Here is a 22431-nt window from a genome sequence, read left to right on the forward strand (position 1 = left end):
CTGCCCTATAAACGTTATTTTAGACTTATTTTCTTACAATTATGGCTTAAATTAGGTTACCCTAAATATACAAATTACTTCATTTCGTTTATAGACAGCCAAAACTCAACTATTTTGAGAAACAGTTTAAAAGGCCACATGTTCACGAATAACTCAATTAAATACCTTTTACTACACCCCCTCAATATTCTCGAGGTAACAGAATTTATATTATATTAAGTTTAAATAGACAAACAAAATTTTGGGAGGTAACAAAGTTACACTAAATCGCAGAGAAGTTGCTGAGCGTGGGTTGGACTAATATTGTAATTAATACTAGAGAAACCCATATGTATATAAATATTTACGTATTATCATACTAATATTTAATATATACTATATACTTATATATATTAACTTATATATATTACTATATATATATATATATATATATATATATATATATTACTATATATATATATATATATATATATATATATATATATATATATATATATATATATATATATATACTCCGCCAAAAAAATATCGCATCACTTATAAAATTACAAATATTTCTAACAGTATTTGGGTAATTTAAATTATTTCTTTCTGGCCCTTAAGAATATTAAGGCTAGAATAAAAATATTAAAAAGAACTTTGTAAATACAGCTTAATGTTTAAGAAAAAAAAAATGTTAATTGCTATTTTGTCTGACTTTTATATTATCAGTCTTTATTTTACTTTTGTAAAATGTATACAGTTTGCGTTTAATTTAAAATTTCGTATTAAATATGAGTCTGGAAGGTCGTGACAATATAAATTTATATTTAACGATTATTACGACCATCTCAAAACAAAGAAATTTCAACACAACTCAAAATTAAAGCAATGTACATCTATAAACAAACTCGTTGAAAAAATGACAATTAAACGAAGAATTCGTAAGTCCAGTTTCTTTAAAGATCAGCACTTGGCAGTATTTCAACAATCGCGTTACTTGCTGAACAGGTTGGCTGCGTCCCAACGTCCAGTATACTGGACGCAAGGGTTTCTTATAAGAGCCTACGTCCACTAGACGCCCATTTAATGTTAAATATACGTGTTTCTTTAAACGGTATGGTCTAGCACTAAATTATAGATTTTACATTAGATTATTACAAGAAATAATTTAGGTAACCGATATTTTCGGCCTTTTCAATATGCACTGTCAAGTTTTTCAAGCACTTAAAAATTGCTACATTATAAATCAATGGCAATCAGTATGAATTTTGTCGTTTGCGAGTAGTGATCTATTTTTTTTGCGATGAGTGCTAACGAAGACGATTTGAACATGCCAGGGTAAGTACTTTTATTCGGTTTATTAGGTTTTGAATTGGTTTCAGGGATTATGTAAATTAGAGGTGATTTCATGACTTTATCATAGATGAGAAAATTTAATTTATAAAAATGAGTAATTTGCAGCATACATTGTTTTAGGTGGAAATATATGAATTTCGTTTTATTATTCTTCTTGCAGTTTTATTATCCGGCTAAGTAGATTCTATTAGTATATTAAGCGATGTTGTCAGATTGTTTTATTATTCTTCAAATTCATTTAGTCTCTTTTTTATCTTATATATTATTTGTTTTCAGGCCAAACAGTCTACTAGAAAAAAGAAAGCGTTAATTTAGGGATAATAAAAATAAACCGTTGACATGGGCAGAATTAGAAAAGTATTGGGATAACTATAGTGAAAGTAAATGAGATTTTTCTAGTGATGATGACGTTGCTGACGAGAACTACTGCACCTCAAATGCATCCAGTGGAAGCAGTTTGAACTCGAAAAATTCAGCAGAAAATGAATGAAGATCCAGTAGCAGATAATTCTCCAAGAATATTACCTTCAGCCAATAATGATATGATAACAATGATATTTAAACGGATACCGAACAAAACCCTATTGATGTGCCTTTTACTGGAAATCCTCGAATCAGTGTCACTTGACGCCTAAAGCGCAACCTATTGACTACTTTTATCAATATTCTGACGACAATATTTTTAACTAGTTACTAATGAAATAAATAGAAGAGATAATGACGTAATTCGGTATTGTCGTAATAGTTGGTCGCTAAGAGAAAATAAATGCAAAAATTTATCTGTCGAGGCAATAAAAAAAACGGGTGTGGCAGTCCAGTGGGACTGCCGGTAGAAGTTATACTTCTATACACGCGTTCGCCGTTAAAAATTTATATAGGAGTCGATCTGCACAATCATTACATATGTAATGATATAGGTAAGAGAGAGCAGAAAGAGAAAAAGAATTAGTTATATAGGTATATGGTGCATCGTTTGCTGTATATAAACATTTAACCTGTAATAGGAGTACCTATAGTAAATGAAGGATTGTATCAATATTTTAATGAAAATATATATTATTATTTTTATATATGTATTAAAGGAGTTGAATGCAAAAAAAAATTTTACACATACTCTGCAGTAAAATTCATTGTTTATTTTGTTATTAATATAAATATTACAATACAATAAATACACTGCAACATAATTCAATATAATAATACAATATAAATTAAAATGTAATATTCATAAGTATTTAAAACTGCCAATATACATATAACTTACTTTACGAAGATAAAAATAAAAAACCAACAACTCAGATTATGTTGTAAATTTTCATTTTATTAAAAAATTTATGTTTTTTGCGTATATTACATATATTTAATAAGATTAACGTGAGGTTTTTAAATATTTCAAAAATAAAAAAAAAATCATAATTGGGATTTGAACTCACAACCACCAGGTATGAACCAAACACGTAAAGGATTTGCCAATTAGACATGACACTAACGGATTTCAAAATTGACAGTTCTCGGTAAAACAGTGATTATTTTGAAATACAAAAGCCTAAAATAATTATAAACGTTTAATTTTAAATAATACAAAACATATCACATAAACAATAATATTAATACATATTATATTATATATAATATTATATATTGTTATGATTGTTTATTTTGACTTTAATCTTAGTTTATTGAGCCAATAAAAAAAAATAACTTATTTGTTATCAAAAGTAAAATAAACTCCTTATATTACCTGTGTTCGATGGATTCAAAGATTTTCTAGTTGTCTTTTATCGGGATAGAGAAGAAGGATAAGAAAAATAAATTATATTAAAAAATTTACGTTTCTTTATTTTATATGAACGAATAAAACAATTATCAAATTCTGTCGTTATCTTCTCAATCAGCATACAAGAAAATAAATCAAATTTTTATAATAATAAGATTTTAAATCTACATACATTTATATTAAGTGAAAACCAATTTTACTTAAATTTTTCTTTACTTGAAACAAGAAAACAACAAAACTTTAAACTTTTGATTAGCCTCAGTTCTTAAATTTGAATGCTAATGACCATGATGTCGAAACGACCCTTCACAGATATAAAATTCAATTGTACAAACACTTACAGTTTATTTTCTTCTTGAGTTGTATGTTGGAACATACCCAGAAAAGTCCAGTCTCCTCAAAGATGTGATCTCCCCTCTTTGGCACCTCGGCTCCTTCTTTACGTCTCTGCAAACCTCCTGCAGAATACACAAAAAACACCTGATTCACTTCTCCAAACTCCGCTATTTATTTATGACACCAGGACCTCCTTTTGTCAACTTGATGCCGTAAGAATACTTTCACATATACTTTATAAAAATGCCCACGGTAGATACAAGGACCTCTTTTAATCTACTTGTTATCTCCTTCTTCAAACTATTCACTTCTTTTCGTTACGCCGGTATCCAAACTCACGAACCACACCCTATCTTGAGACACACGACTGTTTCCTTTCGATGACCAAAATATGACTAACCTCTCCTGTTTCATGATCGACTCCCAAATTCCCATTTAAAAACGACCGTCCAATCAAAAAGCTTAAATTGTGTTTACCATGCTTTTGGAAAAGCCTAATTTCGGTTTCAGAGAAAACTAAATAGCTTACTTTAAAATTGGTTTTTTTCAATACATCATTTATACATATTTCAAAAGATTAGAATATGGTCATTGAATACTCGACTATACAAACAATAAGAAGATTAACTTACAGGTAAAATGTCTTCTAATTCTAAACAAAGGTTTTTTGATAATTTTGTTTGCAACGGAGAAAGGTCGTTTGCCAAACAAATTTCTATTCTTACCTACACTAAATCTTATCTTAAATTACTATATACAATTTGTTTATATTGATATCTTGAAATTTTATTTCGATGGATTTTTTTTTATTTATTTATCTTTGGTTGGGAAAGAAGAAACATAACAATATATATATATATATATATATATATATATATATATATATATATATATATATATATATATATATATATACAATATTATATATATAATAACATATATAATATTAAATAGAAAAGGAACATTTTTATTCTCGAGAGAGGAAGAGAGAGAAAATATATCTTCTGTCTCTCTCTTACTCATTATCTTACATATGTAATGGTTTCACATATTCACTCTTATGCAAATTTCCAACGCCGACCGTGCGTATAGAAGTATAACTTCAAAAATTTATTGGCAGTCTCAGGGGCACAGTAGTTTTCACATAACTCTCGAAACAGTAACTATCCGCTGTACTATCATCCGATTTTTAGACATACGATGTTCCGAAAAAGATTACAGATGATTCTAAAAATGTTACGATTTTCTGCTCTATTCTCTTGATCATACTAATAAAATTTTTAAAGTTCGTTCAGTTTTAAATATGATATTGGTAAATATCAAAAAACTTTTCTATCCCGGACCAAATTTATCAATAGATAAGTCTGTGATAAACTGGCAGGGGCGCTTATCTTTCTTTTAAGCAGTATTTAGCCAACAAAAGCCATACGTATGGTATAAAATTATATGTACTAACTACTAGTAATGGACCTATTATTAATGTTCTTGTATACGCAAGCAAGGGTACAATAAAAAAAATGGGCCGTTTCTTATACTCATTCTTTAGTTATGACATTACTTTCCGACTATTTAGAAAATGGTCACACGGTATATATAGATAACTACTATACCATTGTGAGTTTGGCTGAACAATTATTGAAGAAAAAAAATCAAATTGTTTAAGAACAATAGGGGAGGACAGAAAAAGGAAATCCCTAAGAGGTGATGAAAAAAAGCTAAGAAAATGAGAACTGGTCTGGAAAAGAAAACGGCCAGTTTTAAATACAAATTGCAAAGATAAATAAAGGTTAGGATGATAACCACAAAACATAAACACATAAACACGACATACCCGAAGGAAATTTAAGGTAAAAGAGATACCAAAAAAATAAAACCGTTGTGTGTAGATGATAACAACAGACATATGAGTCCGCTAGATGCAAAACTCTGTATTTGCAAAAATTGTAAAAATTGAGTTTTAGCTGACAGTTATTTGTCACATGTTATAGCTATCTGCTGATGTAGAAATTCAGCAGCAAAGTAAGGTATTTACTAAGAAAAAGGCATTAGAAATCTTGAATCAGACGCAAAACTCTGTATTTGCCAGCTATGCCAGTTGCATAACTGTGTAATTGCAATTGGCCAATCGCTTACATTGTTTGAGTCACATGACACGTCTCATGTGCACATGTCAATTATTCCATCATTCGCCATTACCGGTTTCACTGTTTGTTATTTGAGTACTAAAAACACCAAGTTTATTGCAAATAATTAACATTATGGATCTTCATGTGCATATTAGACCTTGTGAAAAAGGAAAAGGGAGAAAACGAGTTGTACAAACAGAAAAATGGAAACGAAATGTAATGAAACTTAAGAGGTAAGAGGTGTCTACAATTAACTAGATAGGTTTGGGACTTATTGTCAATATTTTTAGGCATAAACCTAAGGATTTATCCGGTTTTCCCACCTGTAACCATACAAAGAAAGTGTATTGTTGTATAGATTTAAAGATGCGAGACATTCAGCGTTTCCATAATAATCTGTATTCAACAACTGACAAAATAAAACAAGATATTTTTTTGCTAAAATTTTGTGAAGGTCAAAAGCCCAAGAGATCAGGTACAAACCAACATGGAATTTCAATTAAATATTTTGTTCCTACAGTAGAGGGTGGACTTTTAAGAGTATGCAAGACAGCATTTTTTGGAATAACTCATTTAAGTTCTGAAAGAATAGAGCGTGTTGTAAGAACGTTTGTTATCCGGGGTGAAATACCAAAAGAGAGAAGAGGGGGAGATACAACAAAAGGTAAATTTGATCCAATAAAATTATCTATCCAAACATTTATGGGGCGTTTGAATGGTGCAGAGAGTCATTATAACAGAGGACGATCGACTAGATTGTATTTACCATGTGATCTGAATTTTACAAAGCTTTACAGAATGTATTGTTAACGTCATCCACATCATTCCGTAAAGTTATCATATTTCCGAACATACGTTAATGAACACTACAACATATCATTCGGCACTCCCTTAGTAGATGCTTGTTCTGCGTGTCTCAGAGCAAAGGAAAATTTGAGAAAAGAAAATTCAGAAGAAGAAAAGTTAAAGGTTATAACAGAGCAGAGAGTTCATACGTTAAGAGCTAAAGCCTTTTATTCTTTGTTAAAAAATGAATCAAATCATCCAAATATTTTCTTTTGATTGTCAAAAAAATCTTTCTTTGCCAAAGCTTCCCGACCAGACGGCTTATTTCTCACAGCAAATAAATTTTTATAATTTCACCATCGTGGCTGGAAATTCGAAATCCCATCTTTCTTCTGCAAATGTGACGTCATATGTGTGGCTGGAGTTTGAACATCCAAAAGATTCAAATGCTGTTGCCTCTGCTGTACATGATACTCTCATAAAATTCAACTTTAAAAATCAAATCGAAAAAGTTCACCTATTTGCAGATGGATGTGGTGGACAGGACAAAAATAGCACGATGATGTCTATGATAATCTACTGGTTGGTTTATGAAGCACCTGGTCACATCAAGGAAGTGGAGTTTACGTTTCCTGTTGTTGGTCATTCCTTTTTGCCACCAGATAGGATTTTCGGTATGATAGAAAGGGAGATAAAAAAAACAGAACGTTGTAATAAACAGAAAAGAATATGAAGACATAATTGGAAAACACTCAAAGGTGCTGAGACTTGGTAAAGACTGGCAGATATCAGACTGGAGAAAGACGAGTGACGTTGTTGTTAAAAAACCTTCCCAGTGGCATTTTAAATGTAATGCAACGAAACGATTTATATTTTCTAAGGACAAAGATTATATGGCTACGGTAAGGGAGCAAATATTTTATCGTTCTGACATAGGGTTCAGCAAGTCTATAATACGAAAAGAGAAAAAGATTTCTTTATTGAAACCAAAGTTACAACAGATTGGATGTTCATTGAAAGGAGATAAATCGTCCATAGGCACTATCCTTAGAAACCATTTTGGTGAAAATTGGAGAGACCAGCCGGATCTCAAATTTTATAAAATTATAGATACTGGCGTACAAGCAAATAATAACGAGAGTGCTGCAGAAAATGATCATATTGATGATGAGGACCCAGAGGAACTTAGAGTTTAGGAATTAATATAAATATATACATATTATAATTTGTAATACCTTTTGTACTTTGGATAAAAATAAACTTCACTAAAAGTTTACTTCCACATGCTTTCTTCCTTATTCCTAACACACTAGGTTTAGAAAACAGACTAATATAACAACCACTAATATCGTTAATGGTTGACTATTATCATGTATTTGCAAATGTTAGTTGCATAAATCTGTATTTACATAGTTTACTTGCAAAACTCGGTATTTTCAAATTTTTCTTCCTTTTCTAGCAAACCCAATAACTTTTCTAAGAAAAAAATCATTATATTTTACCTAATAAAGCATTTATCTATCACAAAAAAGTGCCATTTATTATGTCTAAGGTTTTTTGCAAAATTTATCAGTTTTTTGCAAATAACTCAGTTTGACTTATACAGTAAATACAAAGTTTTGCATCTAGCGGACTCATATATGTCCGGCATAGACAGATCGGGCCAAATGTCAGCTGATTATTCAACCCTCCAAAAAACAATACATTGGTATCGAAAAATATGTTTTCATTTAGTGGATTTGGTTATATGGAATGGATGGCACATAAACGAAAAAATAACAAATACAAATATTCTACTTCTAAAGTTTAGAGGAAAAGCTTTAATGGCTTTGATTGGTGAAATCAATAATGTAAAACAGGCCAAGGTTTCGGAGAACTTTTTGTTTGAATTATTTTTAAGTAAATCCTCCGACATCAAATGGCAAATGGCCGATGTTGAGATGTCGTCAGTGCAATAAAAGCAAAACAAGATATTTTTGTCCGGTATGCAGCGAGCGACTGGGTCTTTGGGTCATTCTATCTTTCAAAGATTACAATCTGAATAAATAAACTAAATGCGTTTTTATTTAGTGCTTCCTTATATATTTTTTACTCTATGTAGAATTTTATTTTTAATTTGTTTTTTCTTAAACTCTGCTAATTTCCTTGGTTTTTTTTGTTTCTTGGTAAAAGTTCAAATAATTGTTTTTAATTCTTGTTATATTCTAAATACTAATGAAAAAATCAGATTTTCTGTGTTACCAGTTATCTAAACGCTGGTAACTGGAATGATTATTGACAACATATACCGAAGTCCAGTTAACTAGACAGTTGTTTAAAGCTGTCAGTTTGAGAGATATCTTCCAAACATGTCAAAACTAAGTCGAAGTTGACTTATTTCATACATTTATTTCAATAATAACTATTGACTTCTGGATAGACATTGCTATAATCAAGTTGGTATCGAGCTTGTTAAAGTAAACACTTATTAGTAGAGTAAAGTGCCCTAATATCGGATACTTTTTTTTTAACCTTAATATTAGTTTTAATACGTCAATTAATTTACAAATATTTTAAAACAAAACAAGTAATAGACTATAAAGAATCATTTATTGAACGAAAATAAATAATTTTTACGAAATAAAAAACAAAATTTAAATTTTTATAAAAAACGGTAAATTTAGACTGACAAAACAAATGTTCCTAATACCGGATATTAAGATAACGGGATAAAATTAGCATCGAGGCAGAAATCACAAATATATATGTCTTTTTTGTCTACATTGGTGCATTCGGTGTGAGCCCACTTAAAACACTTTGAGCACTGAATCTACTGTTCGCCGAGTCCAGTACAAAACACACATTCTGCTTCCTCTTCCCCAATTTCACACTCCATGGCAGAATCATCATCTAAAATGAATTCTTCATCTTCTTTGTTTTCTTAAAAGGCTCACATTTGTCTATTTTTAAATTCGAAATTCCCTTTGAAATACTTTTATTTCTCTTCTGTTCTGACAAACTACTTTCTAAGGTATCTTTGTATGGTGTACTCGTAATCAAGGCAGCAGATCCTTTTCTGGACTTTCTTTCATTAATACTAGACTTGTAAAATGAAGTGGTGGGTAAAGGGCTAATATTTTGTGGCCACACTATTGAATCTCTATTATTAAAAATGTTCTTGCATGATAAATCTTCCACACATTTTGTCGCATCAATACTTCATGGAGGAGTTACATGCTTCAGAGGAGTTACTTGGTTTTCTTTTTCAGCCTCTGGTAGATTTGGAACTGGAACTCGTTCACCTTCTGCTTGATGGTGAATGTCAAAGTCGTGTTCTCGAAAAATGTGTTTATTAAATGGGCAGATGCCGCTCTTTCGAAAACCATTTATAGCGATTTCGGCTGTAGCACATCTTACATAAGCTCTTCTAAGCAATTCGCAAACTTGTTACGAGGTGACTACTCTTCCAGTGTTGTTCCTTAGCCAATTTTTAATTTCCTGCGAATAGGAGGTTTTAAGGGGATCCATGATATCAAGGTCCAGCGGCTGCATTTTGTGAGTAGAATGCGGCGGCGGACTAAGAATAACCACTTGGTTTTGGCGCGCCAAATTTATCGAGTCAATGTTCCGCGTGTGGGAGAAGTGACCATCAAATATTAATACAACTGGATCAGCTTCACTTGGTTTAACGTGGCTAATAAAATGTTGTAACCAGTTGGTGAAAATGTGACTCTCGAAAATATTTTTTCGGAGAAATGACCATGGGGGCACAAAACCACCAGCCGCATTCATACAGGTAACCACAGTCACTAGTGATTCTCTTTGTGCAGACTTGTGCAGATTGTACAGACATTATAGCTGCCTCATCTACATTATAGATTCGACAGGGTTTAAATTTCATCTTCTCCATCGCAGGTTCCAAAATTTCAAAAAAATTATTTACGTTTTCTGACAGTTGATAAACCCTGTGGTCTCCTAAACGTTAGTTCAGGATGCCTCTTTAAAAATGACTGCAGCCATTTGTAACCTCTTTTTTTCTGATTAGTTGAAAACGGATGTTTTAAATTGTTCCGAATAGCTAATTGAAAAGCTAATCTTCGAATATCAGAAGATCGCAGTCCGTAAAATCTTCTATCCATTTCTAGGCAATAATCGACCAAATCCGCTTCAATTTCTTTGGAAAATTATCACCTGTTGTGAAGGTTATGTTTATGGATTAAAAAAACCTTAGTAATCCACTGTCCACATGCACTTAATTAAAATAGACATATTATAGACTAACTTAAACTACATAGTCAAATTTAAAAACTTACCTGAATGTGTAAAAATTGAGTTTACGACAAGCATGTGTAAAAACTCGTAATGCAAAAATTTGGATAACTTACTTTAGTGCCCTCTATGTTTTACTAGAGACGCTAAAATATTATTTGACGACCTGGGTTTAGCTTCATGCTAAACTGGACATAGGTTTCTTGTTAATCAGATTACAGGTTTCTTTAAAACAGAACTATCCGACAATAGGCAACTATCCGATATTATGGCACTTTACTCTACAGTTAAACTTATTAGACGATAAATAAAGCAGTAGAAATTAAACCTGTTTGTCTACTTTTAAGAAAAGTAAAATCATTCTTCTTCTTCCTATGCCGTCCCCATTAACGGAGGTTGGCGACGACATTTTTAAAAGCTTCTCTGTCTTTTGCAACGTGGAAAATTCGTCTACAGTCATGTTTGTCCAGTCTCGAATATTTCGCAGCCATGACTAGTAAAATCATTAGCGGAAACAAATTCAAAATTATTCTGCACATTATACTTGGAGCAATATTGAGTTAAAACATCTCATTTTTGGAGGTAAAAAATATTTTAATCTGTCTGGAATAAAAGTGGTATTTGTTTAAATTTGTCGAAGGACAATAGATAAAGGGAGGCCACTTTTTTTTATATTGAACTGTAATTGTAAATTTTTTCCAATAAAAATATAGTAATTTATTTTAAGAAAACAGCTTCATCAATAAAAAGTGTTTCAGTACAAGTTCTTTATGATAATGTAAAGTTTATTTAATACTATTCTAATTAATAAAGATTTATTACGAATAAGTCAAGTAATACTTTAAAATAATTGTTTTCCTATTCCTTTTAACACATGAATATATGCCACAAAAATCACCCACTCAATCCTTCAAATCCCAACAGCCCACTGGCTTTTCCTTTATACCAATATGAAATTCCAAGTAGGTTTTGGAGATTTGCATTTGAGAATATTATTTTAAAATATTGCTTTTCTACGCATTTATCGTACATCTAGTGTCAGCTTTGTGTCTTAAAAGCTTCGATGTTTCTAAAAGGGTTGTGAACACGGATTTTTACTTACAATTTTTTTATGGAAAATCGTATGTATTTTAGCTTAAATTCAGTAAGTAGACCTAGGATTAGCTTAAAATGTTTATCTATATTATATATCTATATATAATACATATAATACAGGAAATACGCTGAGAGATCGAAAGAGAAGTGAAGAAATTACAAGAAAACGTAACGTAAATTGTATAAATGAATGGACACCAAATAAAAAAATATAATGGAATACCCACATAAGATGAATGAGAAAGGAGACCCGTGTAGTCAAAAAAGAAGTATCTGACGACCGCACAAAAGATGGATTGACAACCTTTCAAAGAGGTATTAATCCACCAATGAACAAGCAGAATTGCTTTTAAAGAGAAAGGAGAAGAAGAAGAATAAATTAATATTTATATATATATATATATATATATATATATATATATATATATATATATATATATATATATATATATATATATATATATATATGAAAATGACTAAGTTTTCGGGAAGAACCGCGTTGAATTTAATGTTCGACGTTTTGGCACCCATTTTGGAGCCATTTTTAAGATGGATACGGTTCTGTTCGAGTTCGGGGTCTTAATCTGCCTACTCCCCTCACTCGTGACGTACCAGTATCGTGTTCTGTATGAATACAAGAACCGTCAAACGGCACTGACGTGGTCTGGGCTGACGTGGTCTGAGCTGACATGAACTGATGAACTGAACGGTGTGGGTTAAGGTGGGGAGTCGCTGAAGTAGCGGTCGCCATGTTGCCGGCAGTCGTTTAGCGTCATCGCGCGTATTTAAGCTGTTGGGCCGTTATTTAATTTCGATGGCTTAACGAATAATTCTCGATTTTAAGGAGCGGATGGAAGCGATGGTTTTTGCTTTTTCGAAATCTATTTTGTGGTCTGTCTGAATATGATGTTGGCCACGAAATGAAGGTAAGCAACTGAAACAAGGTATTTCGTAAGCACCATGGTCTTCATTGGGGATTTGGTCTTTTACGGATCTAACAAGATTGGACAATTTGGAGTAAGTAGTAAAGATGACTTTTATTTTTAGGGGGATAGGAGTTCTACTGATCTTGTCAGTGACACCTTTAATAAAAGGTAGAAAGATTTTGGGTTGATCTGGCGGCAAGGTTTCTTTTTTAGATGGAATGGGGTTTAGATGTTTTTGAATGCTTCTATTGATTTGGGTTTTGTGGTAGCCGTTTTGTAAGAGTGTTTGTCTTATTAAATTGATTTCGGATGACCTTTGATTATTGTCGCTAAGTCCTATAGAACGGGAAATAAGAGTGTTGATAACTGAATTGAGTTGGACGGGACTGAGTGATGATGTGACTGGGCATTGAGATAACGGTTTATATTATAAGTGGGTTTCTGGTACACGGAATAGGAAAAACTGTGAGGTGGGTTTTTCTAAATAAGAACATCAAGAAATGGCAAAGAGGCTTTAGACTCAACTTCCATCGTGAATTGAACGGCGGGATGTATTCCTTTCAGGTGGGAGAGAAAGAGATCTAATTTGTCTTTACCATGGGGCCAAATGACATAGGTGTCATCAACGTACCGTAACCAGCAGGTGGGTTTGAGATTTGATGAGGACAGGGCTACTGTTTCGAAATGTTCCATGTAGATACCAGCTAGGGAGAGAGGGGGATCCCATTGGGGCACCTTTGATTAGACGATAAAAATGATTTTGAAATAAAAAATATGTATTAGACATGCAGTGTTTTATAAGAGATAATGTGTCTTGGGGGATTTGATGTTTAGAGTCCAAGATGGAAATGGTTTCATCGATGGGAATGTTGGTGAATAAAGAAACAATTTTAAAACTAACTAGTATATCTGAGGGTGAAATAGAAATGTTTTTCAAAGGATCAATGAAATGAACAGAGTTTTTAATAAAGGATGAGGCGTTTTCGACTAATGGATGTAAGGATAAAGCGAGATGTTTTGCAATTTCTGAGTGGGGCAGTTGTATGCACTGACGATGAGTCTTAGGGAAACATTGGGCTTATGAATTTTTAGAAGGCCGTATATCTTTGGAATTCGAGATGATCCTTCTCTGGGTATAAGAGATTTTTTGATGTCTGGAGGTAGAGTAGACTTATTTATAATGGATTTGGTCGTTTTTTCTAAAGATGTGGTGGGATCGTTTGGGACTAGTTTGTATTCTGTGATGCTAAAAAGTTCGAACGTTTTGTCGAAATAATTAGAAGAGTTGAGAATGACGATGGCATTACCTTTGTAGGCCGGAAGGATGTCAATACCAGGGTTGTTATAAAGTTCTTTGAAGGCACGTCTTTCTGAAAGACTGATATTTGACGGTGGGGGGTTTGGAAGTATGGAAAATTCTGGCGACAACTTCTGGCGTATGGCAATTTCGGCTTGATCGGAAGAAAGATAAGAAATAGCTTCTTCAGTTTGACAAGTAATTTTCTGTGTTGGGATGGAAAGAGAAGTGACAGAAAAATTGAAGCCTTTTGACAGAGCTTTGGTAGCTGAATTTTGGTATTTTCGAATTCAAGTTTATGCTTCTTGTCATTCTCATGCTTTGTGAGCGCAGTGATGTTGTTTTTATCATATTTGTGAGAACGAATTCTGGATTGAAGTAATTGATTGGTTTACCCAAAAGGGACACCTTCACTGTTAGAACATGATATCTAGTAAACAACGTGTGATTTTTTGAGTTTTGTGATTTTTTATTGTTTACGAAATACTATGTACTAACTGTAAAGGTGTAAATATTAGGCAAACCCGGAACTGCTTCAATCCAGAATTCGTTCTCACAAATATGACAAGAACAACATCATTGCGCTTAAAGAGTATGAGAATATATTCAAATTCGAAAACATCCAAATTTTAAAAACTATAGCAAAAGGTTTAAATAAGATAAGGTTTAAAGACTTTCTTGACTTAGAATAACAGAAGTTCTAAGAGGCACCTTAGGAGCTGCTATGGAAGCCCACTAAACCATCCTCCTCTACATACCATTAAAAGTAGCAAGAAAACTTTTTTTTTGTTATTTGGATGATGTCTTTTATCCATATGGTACTTAAAAGTGAAAATCCGTCCATGAGAGGATATATTAGAGGGAACAAACAACCTAGAATGTACACCTGGTGGTGGTTACACCTGGTACATAGACTATCCCAGAAGAAGAATATTGCTCTCTATCTATTTATTTCAGGCAAATATCAATGCAGTATTTCATTGTGCACATGCAGCAAAACGCAGCAACAAGCCGGACTTAGGTCAGAATCATAAGAATCTCACCAGCTGTTCAGCATAGTGTGTCCTGCATGTACGTAGGTTTCATTAACAAATACATACAAGTAGCTTACCTTTCTTTCTTTAGTATATAATCTAATAGTATTTAATATCGTCTAAATACTTAAGAAGTAGGGCACGATTGTCATTCTGTTCAATTAATAAACGTCGATTATCTTTGGTTTTCTTCTATTTAAATCTACAGTCTTTTACAATCCTGTAGAGAAAACGCATACTTCCATTCCACTCGTATGTTCTTTTAAGTCTTTTTTTCTGCAAAACCTTTAATGATACACGACAACCTTCAGTCTCACGAAAATAGTAAATTGTATTTCTAATGAAGCGTTTGTCGTAGTTCCTTAAACTTGTTACAGTTGTTTTAAATTTAGCAGATTTTGTAACTGGAAATTCTTGACAAGTATTTGTATCTGTAAATTTGTATATTTTTGAATTTTTTTGTAGAATTTGAAAATGTAGGTCCCTATTGACTATATAATGACGGTTTTAAAGGTAAAAAAATTGCTGTAAAAATATATTTCAGTTATCATTTAAGTAATATAATATTTTGCGGTCTCAAATACAACATAATTTTCATTTTTAATATTGCAACGACACTGCATAGCAGTTCCTATTGTCTACGTCTACACGATAAAATATTTTAAAACTTGCTATACTTTTACCAAAAACTGAGCGACAAATTCTCTATTTGATAAAACAACGCAAAGAATTTAATACTTTTGCTACGTTCTGGTAATTAAAAAATATCAATTAATACTAATGGACAAAAGTTGCTTCGGAAGCATAACAAGTTTTTTCACTTATTTTTTATTAAACCTTCGGCGGGCGCGCTCTCGGTACTTTATGCCGCTTTTTCGCTAATTTCAAGATTCCGTAAAGTAGTATTTGTTATATCTACATACTTGTCCGTCACACTATTCTCAAATAAATATATTAGTCAACTTACGACGCAAATACCGCGTCGGTTTATGATTTTTTTTAGCTGTCAGTGAGTCGCTGAAGTAATTGGTGTTGAATTCAAGGCATTCCGTGCCGCAGCGCGCCCAAAGGTGTTAAGTAAAATTAGCTTTAAATTTTATCTGATTTTATTACTTTTAATTTAGTACACATATTTTTTTTGTAATAAGAGGTAGTCTAAGATCTTAGAAGTTGTTGTAATAAAAGATTAATTATAAAAAAATCTATTAATTTGTTGTATAGTACCGTTTTTTCTTTAGGGATAAAAATTCTAAAAAATATTTGAAGAACACAGAATAACAAACGTTTTCAGATATCAAGGATATAGTGGACCTTCACGATGAAGAGAAAGGTGAGGTTGAAGAAATTAATCTAGAAGAACACAAAAGCAACTCAGAACAATGCGGAAATAAATATTATCAAAATACGCATTCCATTCAAATGCAGCAAACTTGCCAAAATTGTGTTCTTACTCAATTTGAGTAGTATATATATTTAGGGATTTTACAGTATTCACTGCCTTCCTTCGCTCAACCGTTTCCATCTCTCTCTGTTGTTCCATTCTCCATCGTTTAGGCCTCTCTTACTCATGGCGTCGTCTACTTCGTTCCTCCAGAATTTTCGGGGTCGTCCTCTTTTCCTCCTTTCTATGGGGCTCTATTCGGTTATTCTCTTTATCCATCTGCTGTCGCTAGTTCTTTTTATATGTCCATAATACTTTAGCCTTTTTTGTTCTATATTACTATTAATTACTTATTAATTAATAATAATATTACTTTAGCGTTTCAAGAAATTTTATTAAGCCTTATATTTAAAGGTGACTAATCAGTTTTTATTCTCTCCTATAAAGTTCGGTTTTTGTGATATACGAGGTTTTCTATTTAAGGCGACTATATGTCACTTTTTATCAAAAAATTTGGTAGAGGTGCCATTAAATTACTCGAATGACAATCTACATTTTAGAGTACTAAAAGTTTCTGTTTTATTTTACTATTTTTATTCTAAAAATACTTGGCGCTTAACTCTTCTATCAACTAAATATCCTATTTAATCTTCATTTTTCAACTTTAAGTCTACTGATTTTGATTCTATACTCCGTTTTATTTAATGCTATAGACATATAAAATGTCTATTATATTTATGCCCTACTCCAAGCGACAAAATATATGTGCCAGTTGGTAACTCCGTTTTGTCATGCCAGTTTTTGCTTAAATGGAAGGTAATATTTTGTGCATATCTGTATATATATTTAGGGATTCTACAGTATTCACTGCCTTCCCTCGCTCAACCGTTTCCATCTGTCTCTGTGGTCCCATTCTCCATCGTTTAGGCCTCTCTTACTCATGGCGTCGTTTACTAGTTCCTCCAGGATTTTCGGGGTCGTCCTCTTATCTTCCTGGGGGCTCCATTCAGTTATTCTCTTTATCCATCTGCTGTTGCTAGTTCTTCTTACATGTCCATATCACTTTAGTCTTTTTTGTTCTATATAATATGTTAATATGTTTGTTTCCATTGATGTTCTTTGCTTTATTTCGTCATTACTTCTCCTATCAATTCTTGTTACTCTGCAGCATCTTCGCAGGCATTCCATCTCTGTTGCTACTATCTTACTGCTGTTTTTCTTGTTTATGATCCAATTTTCAGCCCCATATGTCATAATACTTCGCACTAATGTTTTATAAATCTGTGTTTTTGTCTTTATATTGAGGTGTCTATCCCACCATACTGAGTTAAGTTGTCGGATTGCTGTTCTTGTTTGTCCTAATCTTTGTGTAATTTCTTCCTCTGTTGTTGCCTTTTTCGTGATTATAAAACCCAAGTATTTGAATTTATCCTTTCCTTTGATTGTTACGTTGTCATCAATCTGTAGATCTTCTATGTCTTCTTCACTTGTAGATAGGTACTCTTTTCGCGAGATTAATATCTAGGCCAGCCTTGGTATATTCTTCTTGTACTTTCTTCATCATGTAGCCATGCAATATTAGGAAAAATGTTAGTTTTTGTTAGAAACAAGATTTATTATATTAGAGAATAATATTTTATTTTTGTACTTTTTAAAAATAAAACAATTGATTTAACTATCTCAAATTTACGATTATTTAGAACCTTTTACTAACGTTTATAAACTTGTTAATACGTTTTACCTATTGAGGCATAAAGTGCCGCCGCGCGCATGCTCTTCTTATTTTAAAAGCTCGCCCTCCTGAGGGTTAAAGTACATTTCACTAACTAAATGCACATTTTATTAGAACTAATAATAGTTATAAAATGTAATCAACAAAAATTATTTCAAAGTGATTGGTTTCTAATAAAATCGAACATATTTGAAAGCAACTACCGTTAAACCATCCTCCTTTCGTCTATGTTTCCATTGAAAACTTTAATTAAAACTTCGATCTTGAGCCTGACAAAGCACATATTTGAACAAAGGATATGACATTGAATACAATAAAGACTTATGTTGTCTCTCTGGAGAATTCAAACTTTCCATATATTTCGCTTTGTGGCGGAAGAATCTTAAAGTTTTTTGACAAATTGAAAAGTTTTTCTTTCGCCGACTTTTGATTTTTGTATTTGAGTAAAGGGTTTCCTTTGTTTGTTGACATACGGTAAAGATCTACTTTACTAAGTAGATCTATAATAGATAATACGGCATCGTTTTTTTAAATTTTTGTTGTTAAGTTTATAGAGTTGTTAATAAATAGCATTGTTCTTGATTTTCTTTTTAGGTTTTTATATTTGTTACGGTATTTGTACATAATTAATGTAATTTATACGATAATAAACTCTTTTAGATGAATTCAAACTGTTATCTGTTCGCGAGAATAAAAATATCATATTACACTTATAATTCAAAAACTTCTCAACCATTAGTTAAGTTATTTCAGAAATTTAGTGATATGCCTAAATAAAAGAGAATTTTGTGGAGTTTGTGACTTATGCTTAAACTGACTTAAAGTGACTCTGCTGAATTCGAAGGTGGCAGAAAAGTTAAGACTAGATATTCATGAAGATAGAAATATGTTTAAAACGATAAAATGCAGAACACATTTTACAGAACAATTAATTTCAAAAATAAAAATTATTAAATTGGAAAAAAATATTAATCTATTTTGAGTTAATGGATTAATGATACCGATTTCGAGTATGATATCTACTTGGACTAGATTCTATTTTGAATTTTTAAATGAAACATGATCCTGATTTAGATGGTTATCACATATTTGATCCAAATATAAAAGAACATATTGAAACATTTAATAATAATAGTATTATTACAGAATACTCAATATACATTAATGAGGGAATTACCACAGAGCTTTCGAAGCAAAATTAGAACATTTATTGTCAGATCAGAAGAATAAAGTAGACATATTATTATTATTTCTACCGAAGCAGAAATTAAATTTTTAGAATATACATTTGTTGCAAAAAATCCATATAGATGCTCAATAGAGCACTAAAAAGAAATAAAAAAACAAGAACAAAAATATTCGATTAAATGACAATTACCGCTACAAGCGACAAATTACTGCTAGTGGAGCCACAAACGCGCTGCAAATTACTCCTAAAAAATAGGTCCGGATCTATTCGAACGCGACACGACCTTGACGTCTCGGTCTCGAAACGAAGCGACAATCTACAGCGCGTGGAGCCACTCAGTATCACTGCTGTTGTTCTCATTTATCAAGCTACATTTTACTGCTACTGCTAGCGACAATCTGTCGCTCGTGGAGCCACAGCCTTAATGTTTATGTAGATGATTAAAATATGCATTCTTGTTTAAGCGTGCACCTGCAGCTTTAAATTTACGTATGTCAACTGTGAGTTCTGTCTCTCAGGTCATAAAAACTAATACAACTCTAACATCGCCACCCAAAAAACATACCAGGCCTAAGATAGTTACCAATACTGAAATAATAAATACGCGCGAAATTCGTAATACAATTAACAGAATGTATAATTAAAGTAAGTATACTTTTCGTTAGATATCATAATGCATTAAGTTTAGCAGATTTGTTTAACATAAAATCAAATTTAATTCTATTAAGAAGAACATGTGACTTCGACCTCTTTCTGTATTCGATTGAAGGAAAAAAAACTGTTTAGTGGTTGCCGTATGTCATTCAGTATTGTACTGAAATACATTAGTTTTAAATGGCTAAAAGATAATCCAAGGCGAGTACTGATGGAGCAATCTCTTGATACTTGATATTATCTGCAAAATATAAACATGAAGAACTATACAATTTAGGTTTTTTAAAATGGGTTTATATTGCGCTTATAGCAAGATGAGAATAATAAAAAGTGTCTTCTTCTTCTTCTTCTTCTTCTTCTTAGCCTTCTATCGTCGATGTCTGGACATAGGCCTCTCCCAACTCCTTCCATCGGTCTCTATCCTGAGCAACATATTTTCAATTTGTTCCTGCTCTTCTTTTAATGTCATCAACCTATCTCATCTATAGTCTTCCTCTTGGTCGTTTACTTTCGTAAGGTCTCCAATGTTGTATTGTAGTATTTCAACGTTGGTCTTTTTGTCTACCAGTGTGGCCCGCGAAGCTCCATTTAAGTTTGGCAGTTTTTGTTGCTATGTCCTCGACTTTTGTTTTGGATCTTACCCATCCTTTTTATCTGACAGTCGTATACCTAACATTGCTCTTTCCATTGTTCTTTCTGTTGTGGCTAGCTTATTCATGTTTGCCTTGGTTAAGGTCCAGGTTTGACATCCATATGTCATGATATAGTGTAAAAGAAGTGTAAAATCTATTAAAACTCATAAATCTGTAATATAAATTCAATTTTTAATATAAATTTTGTTGTACCCGTTAGTTCTTTTAGTTTATTATGTAAATTGGGGTAGTTATATTGTTGCTTCAACTTTTTAATTTTTAGACAGACTCTTATAGCGATTTTTTATGTTTTTATGCCTGAAATATCTTGTATCCTCCACTCCTTTTTCACTATTCAGCTTCTTAGAACATTATCTAGAGTTGTAGTAATTATTGTTAATTTATTGTTCCCGGTAATGATTTATATTCTTAGTTTTTTTCAGTCTAATTTAGTGCACAATATAGAGAAATTATAGGAGAACCATATGGACAAATATAATATATAGTTAGCTTAGTTTAGGATGAAATCTAAAAAAATTAGAATGCCAAATTCTAGATCAAATTTAATATAATCTAAAAATGGCTCTGTATTTTTATAGTATTCTAATTAAAAAATGATAAACATACATTGATAATATAAATAAAACCACTCACCAGTATAATCTAAGTTGGGTTGTGCCATTTTGGAAAGCCTCGACGTCCATGGTTGACACGGTATTGGCTCGACTCCATCAACGTCATTTATACGTTCTGGAAGAAAAAATAGTTTTTATGTCTTTAATACGAAAATTCCGAAAATCAAAACAGAATTACTTAGTCATAGGTTCCAAAATTCATTCGAGAGAATTTGAAACTGCGTTAATCTCCGTAGAACTTCCATAGAAAAACAATACAATGTTTAAAAGACATGTACTGTTTTATTTCTGTTTTAAATTCAAAATTTAAAAGACACTATGGAATTGGCAAACTATTGGGAATGTTTAAACAGAGCCTGTAAAACCCAGCGTTTGATTTTCTACTCAAGATTAAAAAACATTCACTCGATCTTTAAAAATATTAACCTAGTTATAAGGGAAAAAGTCGCATAAAAGTCCTACACGAACAACACAAACAGCACTTAGAGCTGTTATCAATTTTCTTAATAGAGACAAAGTGTTCGACCATATACCGATTAAGCACCTACACCCTCTTTCAGTGTATTAAAGTGTTTCCGCGCATATTGTTCTCTTTGAGCTTTTATTCTTTCTTCCCTTTTATGATAAAGACAAATGCGGGCGGGCTATAATCGTCCTGAAAAATTTTATGGGTGTGTGGATTTGTTCAATCTTTCATTTTGCTGTACAAGGTTTAATAACAAAAAATTACTCTTTGTTCTGTTTTACTTAATGACGCATTAAACAAAACATTATTAGTGACTACATAAAAAATATTAATACATTAATAATACATTAATACATTAATACATATTTAATCATGGCGTCTCAAGAAAACGGTCGTGTTTACGACTCGGTAGTTACTGTAAAAAGTGCTGTAAAAAGTGTCAAAAAGTTGAATAAAGTGGTCTTTCGTGTGCAAAATGTGGAACGTTATCAAATAGTGGCTGCCTGAAGCAATTAAAATATATTAAATATATCGACGATAAAACAGTTATATGCTGTGAAGAAAGTGTGAGGTTTAGTAATCCAGCAAACGAAATCTTGGATAGAGAGGCTAACGATGACGATCCAAAGCTAACTAAAATCAGGTGCTTAAAGAAAATTATTAATCAGAATGAAATAATAATATCAAATCAACAAATCTCTTTTTGATAATATGCAACTGGTATATGTTATGCGGAAGTCATTCTACTCCATAAAAAAGGAGACGCCGCAAATATAGAA

General features: G+C 31.9%; 1 protein-coding gene across 1 annotated transcript in view; it reads right to left on the reverse strand.

Moving 5' to 3' along the window:
* Positions 1 to 22431, reverse strand: part of bma (SCY1-like protein bma) — a 405563-nt gene that overhangs the window by 305137 nt on the left and 77995 nt on the right. Inside the window, exon 5 of the mRNA XM_072524851.1 lies at positions 21206 to 21301. Within this exon, the coding sequence (XP_072380952.1) occupies positions 21206 to 21301 (96 nt within the window). The remainder of the gene's footprint in view (positions 1 to 21205; positions 21302 to 22431) is intronic.

This window comes from Diabrotica undecimpunctata, chromosome 1 (assembly GCF_040954645.1).
Source record: "Diabrotica undecimpunctata isolate CICGRU chromosome 1, icDiaUnde3, whole genome shotgun sequence".
NCBI lineage: Eukaryota > Metazoa > Arthropoda > Insecta > Coleoptera > Chrysomelidae > Diabrotica > Diabrotica undecimpunctata.